Source organism: Oncorhynchus gorbuscha, linkage group LG14, assembly GCF_021184085.1.
Source record: "Oncorhynchus gorbuscha isolate QuinsamMale2020 ecotype Even-year linkage group LG14, OgorEven_v1.0, whole genome shotgun sequence".
Classification (NCBI taxonomy): Eukaryota; Metazoa; Chordata; class Actinopteri; order Salmoniformes; family Salmonidae; genus Oncorhynchus; species Oncorhynchus gorbuscha.
The window spans coordinates 25,204,099-25,217,096 of record NC_060186.1 but is presented as its reverse complement, the minus strand read 5'-3'; the positions used below and the strand labels follow the sequence as shown (position 1 = coordinate 25,217,096).

Below are 12,998 nucleotides of genomic sequence, written 5' to 3'. Positions count from 1 at the left end.
GATACTTTTGTACGCGTTTCCTCCAGCATCTTCACAAGGTCCTTTGCTGTTGTTCTCGGATTGATTTGCACTTTTCACACCAAAGTACATTTATCTCTAGGAGACATAACTTGTCTCCTTCCTGAGCGGTATGACAGCTGCGTGGTCCCCTGGTATTTATACTTGCATACTATTGTTTGTAGAGATGAACGTGGTACCTTCAGGCATTTGGAAAATGCTCCCAAGGATGAACCAGACTTGTGGAGGTCTACAACTTTTTTCTGAGGCCGATTTATTTTGATTTTCCCATGATGTCAAGCAAAGAGGCACAGAGTTTGAAGGTAGGCCTTGAAATACCTCCAATTGACTCAAATTATGTCAATTAGCCTGTCAGAAGCTTCTAAAGCCATGATGGAATTTTCAAAGCTGTTTAATGGCACAGTCAACTTAGTGTATGTAAACTTCTGACCCACTGGAATTGTGATATTAGTGAAATAATCTGAAAAATTACTTGTGTCATGCACAAAGTTGATGTACTAACCAACTTTCCAAAACTATATAGTTTGTGGAGTGGTTGAAAAACAAGTTTTAATGACTCCAACCTAAGTGTATGTAAACTTCCGACTTCAACTGTATGTGTGTGTACCTGTGTGAGTGTGTGAGAGAGTGTACCTGTGCCAGTGTGTCTGGGTCCAGGGTTCTGGAGCTGAAGCCGTGTTGCCCGCTGCTGGAGCGCCGGATGGGCGTGTCTTCAGGCCGACGCAGCGAATCGTGGCGGCTCACGGTAACTGTCACCGCAGCAGTGGAACGGCGACGACGCTCGGGGCTGTCGAGAGGCGGGGTTAAGCCAGTGCTCCGCCCCAGAAGGAGCTCCCGCGGGCTGAAGTGACCAGTGACGGGCGGCGAGTTCCTCTCCAACACACCCACGTTACCATGGTCTTTAGAGCGACCGAGGGGGCGGCGGAAAATGTCAGTCCGCTTCCTGCGGTGGCTGCTGTCGAGAGACGTACAGTATAGACCGTTAACTAAGATTAGCGCTTGACTAAATCTATACACTCCACAAACCGCTAGCTTACCTTTGTGCAAGTTATAGATTGGATGGTGTTAACTACCGACCTGTTGTAGGTCTCAGGCGGGGTAACTACCGACCTGTTGTAGGTCTCAGGCGGGGTAACTACCGACCTGTTGTAGGTCTCAGGCGGGGTAACTACCGACCTGTTGTAGGTCTCAGGCGGGGTAACTACCGACCTGTTGTAGGTCTCAGGCGGGGTAACTACCGACCTGTTGTAGGTCTCAGGCGGGGTAACTACCGACCTGTTGTAGGTCTCAGGCGGGGTAACTACCGACCTGTTGTAGGTCTCAGGCGGGGTAACTACCGACCTGTTGTAGGTCTCAGGCGGGGTAACTACCGACCTGTTGTCAGGTCTCAGGCAGGCGGGGGGTAACTACCGACCTGTTGTAGGTCTCAGGCGGGGTAACTACCGACCTGTTGTAGGTCTCAGGCGGGGTAACTACCGACCTGTTGTAGGTCTCAGGCGGGGTAACTACCGACCTGTTGTAGGTCTCAGGCGGGGTAACTACCGACCTGTTGTAGGTCTCAGGCGGGGTAACTACCGACCTGTTGTAGGTCTCAGGCGGGGTAACTACTGACCTGTTTTTTTATGGGGTGGATCAGCTTAATATTGCTGATAGATTGTCGCTTCCAATCCCCCATATTTTTGGGGTAAATATATATATTGATATTCATACCAGACATAAACATATACCTTTTTAGAATTTACCTTCCTTTATTATTCCCCACAAACCCTACCACCCCTCCCCCAATTTAGGTAAACTATTAAACAATTCTTAGGCTTCTACTTCCAGCTTATACATACTATACACATTTTACAGACACAATAGTTATATTTTGATTGTTTTTAGTCCTGGCCTTCCTCTATTTCTGATGTCCATCCAGTTTGATTTCTATTTGCAACTGTTATTTCAAAAGTTCTGAACCAATATACATTTTACAGACCCCGTATGTTTTACATTTATCTTATTAGTCCCACCCTTCAGCTCCATTCAACCCCTCCCATCTATCTCTTGACACCATCCATATTGGATTTCTCTTTGCCATACATTTTTCAACTGTGCCGTGATGCTTCACAAATGTACTAAACCTTTCTATTCTCATAGTTTCTACAGATTGTAAATTAAAGATGAAACATTTTTCTAAAATAATTGTATTATTTATCAATTGACTGACTTTTAAAAATCACCCAGCATTTGCAGTGTTAGCTCTAGGTAAATGTTGCAATTATTCAGCCATTCCTGGACCTGTGACCAAAAACGAGCTACATACAAAATGACTGCATCCTCGCAGCAAAATCTGCATAGCTGGGAAGATTGTATCCCATATATATATATTTTTAAAACTTGTAATTCATAAAAATCCAAGTAACTTCACAGATCTTCATTGTGTTTTTCAGAGTCAGTAGAAAGGCCTCTTTAGTGTCCTAAGTTTTCATAACTGTGACCTTAATTGCCTACCGTCTGTGAGCTGTTAGTGTCCTAACGACCGTATGTTCATTAATTGTTTATGGTTCATTGAACAAGCACATGAAACAGTGTTTAAACCCTTCACAATGAAGATCTGTGAAGTCATTTGGATTTTTAGGAAGTATCTTTGAAAGACAAGGTCCCGAAAAAGGGACGTTTCAGAGTTTATCATTTAAAAAGCAGGTCGCTTGGTGTAGGCAAAACCATCATCAAATAGGTAAGCTAGGATATGACCAAAGAGTTAATCAGGGTGATTTTTCCACTGTATTTTTGCTAACTTTCAGCAAAAATGTATTGTAGTCAATTTATTTATTTCGGGATATGTATACTGAGTATGTCCACATCCCCATCAGACCATTTTATTGGTAAACTACCCAGGAATGTAAAAGTAGCATTTTTTTGGTGATCCAATAAGCAATATTTACTTATCATAATTTGGTTTTAATCCAGAGGTTAGAAAAATTATCTTGATCCTCTGAGGCTGTAGAGGGATTCTAATTGTGGATTTAAAAGAAAATATGAATCATCGGCATATAATGACACTTGTTTTTAAGCCATGGATTTCTAAACCCTTAATATTATTGTTGGATCTAATTTTTACCGCTAACATTTCGATGGCAATAATAAATAGATATGCTGATAGTGGACAACCTTGTTTTACTCCTCTTGACAGTTTAACACTTTCTGAGATGTAGCAATTATTTACTTTTTTACACCTAGGGTTACTATACATAACTTTAACCCATTTTATAAGAGATTCTCCAAAATTGAAATATTCCAGGCATTTATATATAAACTCCAGTCGTACTTTATCAAAAGCCTTTTCAAAGTCAGCTATGAAAACCAAATCTGGTTTTGCAGATATTTCATTGTGTTCTATTGTTTCTAGTACTTGTCTTATTATCTCCAAAATATCGTCCATGTAAAACAACCTGTCTGATTAGGATTAATAATAACTGACAAAACCTTTTTAATTCGATGAACTAAGCATTTAGCTAGAATCTTTGCATCACAACATTGAAGTGTAAGATCCCTCTGATTAAAAAAACAAAAAAAATGGACTGCATCTTTATATATACTACTTGGATCCTGTTTCAGTAATAATGAAATCAGACCTTGTTGAGTGTCCGATAATCTACTATTTATATAGGAGTGGTTAAAACATGCTAATAATGGTCCTCTGAGTATATCAAAAAAAGTTTGGTATGCCATCCAGCCCTGGAGTTTTCCCAAAATTAAATGCTTTAATTGCATCAAGAAGTTCCTCCTCTGTAATTTGGCCTCCTCAGGCGAACTAGCTACTGACCTGTTGTAGGTTTCTGGCTGTCTGTCAGTAGGAGAGTTCAGCTCACTTCTGGCTTTCTTGTCGTCATTGCTAGTGCTTCCACTGTCGCTGTCCACTGTCGATGCAGAGTCAGGCCTGAAACACCACAAAGCACCTCTTATCAAATAATCAGCACTAAACAGAACCTGCTCCCTAACCAAATCAGTTTTAAACAGAACCTGTTACCCAACCAATCAGGGCACTGTAACTAATCAAACAAATTATCAAATCAGTCAATCAATACCAGTGTCCAGTAATTGTTCACTGCAATTTAATTAACTTAGGTCGTCAATCCATAAAAACCCCCTGTAGCTCCCTTCAGTAACCACGAGCACAACCGTTCCTTGATTTTAACTGGCAGCTTTATTCTGTAGTTTTAGTCAGAATTATCACCTTCCGTGAGAACTATAAAGTAAATGAAAAATACAGTTAAGCACACTCTTACAACCTTATCTTACGAGTGACTTATTAGCTTGGTATAACTCTGAAGTGCTTACATACATAACAGTTTAACCGGCGTTATAACAGGTTCAGATTAACACATGAATAAAGGAACAAATACCTCATTGGCTGCTTATTACAGAAGGGAGGAAATCAAACTTCACACTTATTATTCCTGGCATGAATTCACACTTCATCCTAACATACTCTTCAATGTTTATGAACTACTCCCGATGACATGAAAACTTAGCTAACGCAGCGCAGGATTGCCTTCCCTCCAAAGGTGTGTTGCTACAATAACGATCCCCGTTGCAACAGTATTAGCTACGTAGTTCCGCTTGTATTATCATTTCCCCCGCACAGCGGACACATAAACAATTCAAACAAAAGACAACGAGATATCCTGTAAGTCTAACTGTCAGTTACACTCCCACCAATCACCGGTGATTTCTGTGAAAGAGGTCTGCAGGTTTCTTGATCGGCTTCCAGGAGGGTGACTGTCTTATGGATGGGCCTCTCCAGATATGTGGGTTTGGTGATGCATTTACCTCCCTCATCTAGGGTTGAGTCGCTGATCAGTAACTTGAATCTTCTCACCCGGCCATCCTGTCCCGGGTACACTTCTGTAACCTTTGCCAATTTCCACTGGTTGCGTGGTGCAGTATCATCTTGCAAAATGACAATGTCATTAATCCTTGTGTTTCTTCTGTCCTGTCTGACTCCATTTCCGTCTGTGTTGGAGGTTTAATTGTTCTGAGGTATGAGCACTCTCCATAACCTGAGGTACTAGCGTCGGAGAAGTGATGGAGCTCATAACTCTGCACCTCCTTGAAACTTGATGGCAAGTAGCTTCGTTGGATCCTTACTTCAGACAAGTTTTGTAGACCTTGGAGCCAGAATTCCCACTGGGAACTTAGGTCATCTGGAAGGGGGTCATCCCAGTCGATTTTGTCACGACACATCCGCTGCAAGATCTGCTTCCCCACCAGGACAAAGGGTGCCACAAACCCAAGCAGATCATATACAGAGGCTACTGTAGACAACACTCCTCTTCTTGTGAGTGGGCGTTCCTTGACAACTACTCTAAACTGGAACTCGCCTGATGCGACACACCACAGTACACCAAGCGCTCTCTCCATGTGTGGTTCACCCAGAGCCATATCCAGGTCTTTGGCACCCATGGCACGTTCTTCCTTGGGAATTGTGGCTATAACTTCCTTGCTGTTAGAGATAAACTTGTGCAACCGAAGTTTGCCGATGCTGCAAAGCTCTCTTGCTTCTTTCCCCAGCTGGGCCGCTTCAGCTTCAGACGATACACTCGTCAACCCATCATCAACATAAAAGTTCCTTTCTATGAACTGGATACACTTCTCGCTGAAGCTTCCTCGTCCTTCGGCAGCAAGATGTTTGAGACCATAGTTGGCGCAACCAGGAGATGAAGCTGCGCCGAACAAGTGGACCATCATACGATACGCTGAGGGTTGAGACTCTAGATCTCCGTTCTCCCACCAAAGGAACCGTAGATAATCTTGGTCTTCTGCTTTCACATGAAACTGGTGGAACATGCACTCTACGTCACACATGATTGCAACTGGACCCTTACGAAAACGACAAAGGACGCCCAGCAATGTGTTTGTCACCTCTGGACCGGTAAGATGATCATTCAAGGACGTCTCTCGAAACTTAGCTGAGCAGTCAAAGACGACTCGTATCTTCCCAGGCTTTTGTGGGTGATAAACTCCATGGTGCGGGATGTACCATGCTGGATGCTTGTTAATTTCCTCTTTAGAGACCTTCTCAGCATCTCCACAAGCTATAGTCTCTTCCATGAATGCTGTGTAGTCCTTGTAGTACTGCTTGTCTCTCCTTAGCCTCCTTTCCAGGCACTTGAGTCGGTGAACTGCACATGTTTTATTGTTCGGCAGATTGGGTCTTTCTTCCTTAAACGGCAGCGGCATCTCATAATGTCCATTGTCCTTACGTCTCATGCCCTCTTTCATTTTCTTCAGGAACCGGATATCCTCTTGAGATATGAGGTCCTCTTCTGCAGCTCTCTCGTTGAAGTCAGATTCAAGCGTCTTGATAATGTCCAGTGTTGTGATTACCTCTCTTACATGTGTTCTACAAACATGGTGTACTTGATTTGTGAGGTTGGAAGAAGATTGAAGGCTTGGCATCACCTGTCTAACGATAACCCGATGACTCACTCCAATAGGGTTGCCATAGTCGATACATGGATTTCCATAGCCGACTATGCTCCAGCCAAGATCTGTTCTCTGAGCAAAAGGCTGATTTCCCTTACCAGACACAATTTCTCTTGGAAGGAGAGCCTGGGAGCAGTTGTAGCCAATTAAGAGACCGACATCACAGCTCTGTTGAGGAGCAATCTCCTCTGCAATGTGTTCAAGATGAGACCATGCTCTTGCAGTCTCTGGAGTAGGAATATGATCTCTGTTTGCAGGAATAAACTCTCTCGAGTAGGTCGTTGGCAGAGGGATTTTCTTCTCCAAGTAAAGCCCTCTAACCTGCAAACCAGACAGCTTCTGGCAGGGCACAGTGGTATTTCTTGAAGCCATTGTAGAGAGTTTCAGTTGGACTGGCTCCTTCCTTGTATTGAGAGCCTTTGTTGTCTCTTCAAGGATAAAAGTGGTGTCACTCTGGGTGTCAAGAAGTGCATACACAAGAACTTCACGATCTGGCTCACTTGTGGTTGACACCCATACTGGAATGATTGTGGAGGTGTGAGTGTTAATGTCCCTTACGACTCTGTTAGATATGGCCTCACTTGACGCTCTTGTCCCCTTATCTCGTGGGGGCTCTGTCTTCCTATCCCTTAACCTTTCTTTACTACGATCTTCGTGCAGGCAGGATGGATGCCTCCTCTGACACGTGTCGCAGGTGTTCCTGTTATCACAATCTTTCGATCGATGCCCAGGCCTTAAACAGCCAAAGCACAATTTATTCTCTTGAACGAACTTCTGTCGCTCTGCGGCGGGCTTATCCATGAACTTCCAGCCTTTGTGGAGACTGTGACCTGACTTCTCACAGAAGACACAACTAGTAACAGTATCTTTCTCATCAGAGTTAGTTGCTAATACCCTTGCTCCGGGGTTTTGAATCCTTGGCGTCTTAAGTTTCCCATCTTCACTTGGTTTCAAAGCATGAAGGGATGTTACAGGATTGCAAGCAATCTTGGCTTCTCTCGTGAGAAACTTCACAAACTGACTGAAGCTAGGAAAGATCTCCGTTTCTTCTAAGATGTCTGTGACCTTTCTATTCCATCTTGAAGTTAGCCAATCTGGAAGTTTAGCGAGGATCTTTTGGTTTTCATTACAGTCATTAAGCACCTCCAGGCCCTTATTCTGAGACATAGCAGCTTCACAGCTGCGAAGAAAGTCTACAAGGTCTCTAAGTTCAAGACTGTCCTTGGATCCTATCGTAGGCGATGAAGAATTTGTTTCCGTACCTTTCTTCAAGAATGGTCCAAGCAGCATGGTAGGCTGATTCTGTTCCTAACATAAAGTAACTTTTGATGGCTTTCTTGGCAGGCCCACCGACATATTTTCTTAAGTAATATATCTTCTCAGTTGTTGGTATGTTCTTCCTGTCTATCAGAGTCTGAAAAGAGACCTTCCAGTCAGTGTACGAGAGAGGCTCTCCATTGAATGTTACTGGTTCTGGTATGGGGAGGCGGCTTTCACTGATTGATTCCGCTAGTAACCTGAACATGGTCTTGGTGCCATCTTCTTGCTGTGTGCTTGTCACAACATGTTGTGGTGAGAGACTGTGAAATGAGCCACTTCTGTGCGTGACTTCTTTCACAGATTTGCAGTTAGAGAGTAGTTCTCTCTTCTCGTCCTCTGAGTTTTCATCTTGCTCATACACTTGCATTCGCGCCTTGGCAGCATTTAGTTTCTTGAGCACTTCTAGGCGCTCTAACTCTCTCTTGTCTTCTAGTGTCCTTCGTCTGGCAGCATTTTCTACCTCTAACTTGACTCGCAGCCTAGCTTCTTCTAAGCTGCGTTTCACAGCCTCAGCTTCTTGCTCCGCTGTCCTCTTCTTATCATCTTCGAGTCGCTGAAGCTCTTCTAGTTGGCGTTCTTGCTTAACCATTACTTCTAAAGCTGCTTGGTTAGCAGCAACTTCCGCCGCAGCCTCTTGTCTCTTGACAGATGACACGCTTGAGCGTCTGGAGTTGACCTTTGAGTTGCTTTGAGACTGGGAGGAAGCACTTGAGGGCTGATAGTTGAGACTTGACTTATGTGAGAGTTCAGACATGCACAAGGAATTGCTGTCCTTCCAGTGCAACTCTATCTGGTTACTTTGACCTTCCCTGCCTTTTAAATGACACCTTACAGTCTTGATAATAGACATTGTAACTGCTTCACAAGTATCAACTCTGCGTCGTATATCGTTGTCGGGAATGTCGATTTGACGCAAATTTACGTAGACAAGGTTTAGCTCTGTTGAGGTATGGCTAATCTTGTTTAAGAGGTCTTCTAGTAGGTCTTCAGAGCAACAGCCTGTCAGTGACAGTTTTGCTTCCTTTACCAGACCCTTCCACTTCTCATAGCTGACCCTGAAACGATGTTCGAGCTGTCTCCACCTTTCGTCGCGCAGTTCTCTGCCCTTTTCAGTTAACCTGCGGACCCTCTCACCTTTTCGTGGCTCTTGTTGTGCTATCTCATTAGCAGCCTCTGTATCATCATTCACTGGCCGAAGTGACTCCACACCAGTCTGGGCCTCTTCCTGCTGTTCTGTTTGTTCTGATGAAGGCTCAAAGTTTGCGAGGTGTTGCTGCAGCTGCTCAACTTGACCCACCCCATCTCTTATCACCTTTAGTGAAACTACCTCTTTCTGACATTCTAAATCAAGTCAAATCAATTCTAGCTAAGGTTTGGATAAGTGAGTAGGTAATTTATACTCTAATTCACTGTAATTTAAAACTTAGTACGTGGTATAAACATGTATAATGCTTGTAACAAAGGCTTGAACAAACACCTTACCAAACAATTACACTATTAACTTACATGTGAATATATAATTAATAGGTGTACGCTGACCCTTAATGTTTGTGACTATATATATATTTTTAGTAAGTATCAAATAATATTTTTCAGTAATACACATACCAGTGATACATTAAGATAGAAAGAGCAAATGCATAATACCAGAGTATTTATGAAATAGACAACTATCTCCAGTCCTTACGAATTGTAATCTTAAAGTCTCTTATTAGCTGTTCACAAGGCTAGGACCACCTTCAAACACCTTGACTTGTACTTGCGTGTCTGACTTTCCTGTTAGTCTTGACCTTATGTTGCCTCACGATGCTTCCTTATGTGGAGATTTTCTTCTTAGTTTGCAGGTAGGTGCAAAACTCTTATCTGGCAGATGACAGGGTCTACCAGGATTTGGGAATCTTGTAGACGTTTTACAGCTGGATGTGATTCTTCTTTCTCAAAAATGGGCAGTTCCTTTGATACTTCAATTCCTCATTCTACAGTTAATTTGATAACAGTCCACAACGGGATGCCGCTGTAGGCATATTTTACAGACATCTTCTCTTGGCATGGTTGTGTTACTTAGCGTGTATGCTATGTGCTAGCTATGCTGTAGCCGTGTACTTGCCTGTCCTTCAGTGTTATGTACTGGTGAGGCACCAGGCCATGGGTGCCATTGAGTCGCCCCTCCCACCAGTCATGTGACGCACGCTGGAACAGCTGCAGGGTCACTCCCTTCTTAAAGGAGAGCTCCCGCCCTGACCGGCCTGTATAGTCAAACCTGGCCACCGCTTCTACTGCTTCCCCCTCTGAGAGACCGAGAGAGAGAGAAAGAAAGATGGGGAAGGAGAAAGAGAAACAGAGAGAGAGGGCGGGAGGCAGAAGGACAGAGAGAAGGGAGCGATAAGAGCCAGATCGTATGATCGGGACCTGTCAATAACTCATCTCCCCAGCTCGACCTTGCCCGAGCTCAGCCAATGAGGAACGAGGTGGACGCAAAAGAGAAATCAGAGCATAAGAGTGTTAGCTAACCATCACCCCACTGCACCCCTTCCCCCCTACAATGGGAGAGAGGGGGGTCTCTATGCTAGCTGTTGCCATGGAGACAGCTCTCTATCCATTGGTGGATGAGAGAGAGAAGCCCACTGGGTGATTGTGTAGAGGTCAAAGCATACCCTCTTCACTGGTCTGAGTCTCTGTGCCGCCGTCGGGCTCCGCCTCCCCACCCGGCTCACTGAACGGACTCTCGCTAGAAAGGGAGAGGGGGAGAGAGCGAGAGAAATTGTTTGGGTGTGGGGGAGGAGAAGGAAGAAAAAGGCAGTGTAAGTACCATAACCGCAGCAGTCAGCAATACTAGACAAACTTGGTAGAACCGGGCCCTCTTGATATTTCACAAAATGGATGAACAGAATGATAAAAGACAGATGGTTGCAAGGCTTGAGTATACAGTATAGTCCATCTGTCTCACCAGTACTGGTCTCCAGTCATGCACTTCTCATAGACGGGCCCAGGCAGCTCCGGGGGGTCGGGGAAGATGTCGTGGTGCAGGATGACCGTCTTGATGACCTCATTAACATGCGCCTGGCAGGCCACCTGGTCCAGGGCGTCGGGCGTGGGCAGCAGGGTGGGGCCGAAGACGATGGCCAGGTTCCCAGCATCCATCATGTTCTCATCGCTGTACTGGGATAAGCTGTGCAGGGGGCACAGGGCAAATGTTAGTACTTAAACACATCACTTTATTTTTTCTCCCTTATTTGTTCTTTAAAACTTTATTTAAGTCACATTGAGGTTATAAATCTATTTTACAACAGAGACCTGTATACATATACATTGTGTATAAAACAATATAATTCAGCACACAATAACAAAATAAACGTATTGAATAAAAGCAATCATATTAAACTACATAGAGGTCCTCAATCATTAGTGTAAACACGCCTGAGTGGCACCAGCACATGTAACTGTAGTGAACTCTACAGACTGTTCCACAGATTAGAGGCAAAAAAAAAAAAAAAAATCCTTAGATTTTCCCAAATCCGTTGAGATCTATTGTTATCCATTCCTGAGAAGGGATTTGGTCATTTATGATTCTTAACTTCATGAAATTACATATGAAGGGAGTGTCTGTCAGATTGCTTTGGAAATCAATAAGAAAATGCAGCTCTCTTCTTACTCTTCCATCCCACATTTTTATACAGACTACAATGAGTCCTAAAATTGTCCCCTGTGATAAAACGTATTGCGGCGTGGTAGACTGCGTCCAAAGGTCTCAAAATAGAGGCTGCCGCGTGCATGTAAACAATATCACCAAAATCCAATACAGGGAGATTGTTTGAACAATCTTTCTCCCATTTTCCCATTAGCATCTCCCACCTGTAGCACACGCTCCAGCAGGTATATCTCTCTAGTCACCCCCAAAACCAATTCTTTCTTTGGCCGCCTCTCCTTTCAGTTCTCTGCTGCCAATGACTGGAACGAACTACAAAAATCTTTGAAACAAAGTCATGCTGAAGTTCACGAATGGCCTGCTGCACCGAGCTGGCACAGGAATACAAAACTGTCATTTGTATAGAGATGAATATTCCAAGTATTAACAGTGTTTCCTATGTCATTAGTATAGGTGAACAATATTGGACCCAAAATCAAACCCTGAGGAACACCTTTTTGATTCTCAAGAAATTCAGATTCAAACCAATCTGTCAAGATGGCCTGAGTTCTGTCGCTAAGATAATTCTGAAACCATAAACTGGCAGTATATCCCAGGCCTATTTTTTTTAAATAACTTCTTCAGCAAAACAGAATGATCAACTGTGTCAAACGCCTTTGACAGGTCAATAAACAAGGCAGCACAGCTCTTTTTAGCATCCAAGGCATTGACAATATCATTAACAACTAGCATGATTGCTGTGGTAGTACTACACCCAGGCCTAAACACTAATTGGTTTATATTAAAAATGCAATTATCAGATAAAACGGAACAAAGTTGAACATTAACCAAGGATTCAAGAATCTTATCTAAAGAAAGTAGTATTGAAATGGGGTGACAGTAGCAAGGTCATTTGTATCCCCAATCTTATGGAGTGGCAGCACATATGTAGATTTCCATGCTTTTGGAATACTTCCTGATAACAATGTTAAATAAAACATGTGGGCTACTGAGTCAGCAATAAAAGCAGGAAGTAAAACACTCCAGGATACAAATAGAAGTAAACTGAATGTCCATCATACTCATACCGAATACTGTAATCTAACATTCTGCAATCTAACATTCTCTGCTGTGGTAGATCACACCAGCACCTCACACTTCTCCCTCTCCCCCCGTTCACACTTCCTCCTCCATCTCTATTTGGAGCTGCAGAGATGAGACATCGTGTTCAGCCAAATACAGACAGACCGTGTTGTGTGTGTGATCTAGACTATTGCAGACCTATATGTTATAGACTAACCCGGTACTGGTTCTCTGTGTTCTCAACTAACCCAGTACTGGTTCTGTGTGGTTCTCTGGGTTCTATACTAGTCCAGACCTGGTTCTGTGTGTTTCTATGTTATAGACTAGTCCTGGTTCGGTGTGTTTGTTATAGACTAGTCCAGACCTGGTTCTGCTTGGTTCTAGACTAACTCGTTACTGGTTCTGTGGGTTCTATATTTTATTTTTTATTTTATTTCACCTTTATTTAACCAGGTAGGCTAGTTGAGAACCAGTTCTCATT

General features: G+C 43.4%; 1 protein-coding gene across 3 annotated transcripts in view; it reads right to left on the bottom strand.

The window, feature by feature from the left end:
- The window catches only part of LOC123994688 (SLIT-ROBO Rho GTPase-activating protein 1-like), a 37,891-nt gene that overhangs the window by 3,117 nt on the left and 21,776 nt on the right, over window positions 1–12,998 (bottom strand). For 2 of the 3 annotated variants that reach the window (XM_046297588.1, XM_046297590.1), the window contains exons 18-22: window positions 10,757–10,978; window positions 10,464–10,537; window positions 9,917–10,097; window positions 3,827–3,940; window positions 652–973 (exon numbers count right to left, since the gene is read on the bottom strand). In XM_046297588.1, coding sequence (XP_046153544.1) covers window positions 652–973; window positions 3,827–3,940; window positions 9,917–10,097; window positions 10,464–10,537; window positions 10,757–10,978 — 913 coding nt within the window. The remainder of the gene's footprint in view (window positions 1–651; window positions 974–3,826; window positions 3,941–9,916; window positions 10,098–10,463; window positions 10,538–10,756; window positions 10,979–12,998) is intronic. The other variant, XM_046297589.1, reaches the window with a different exon arrangement.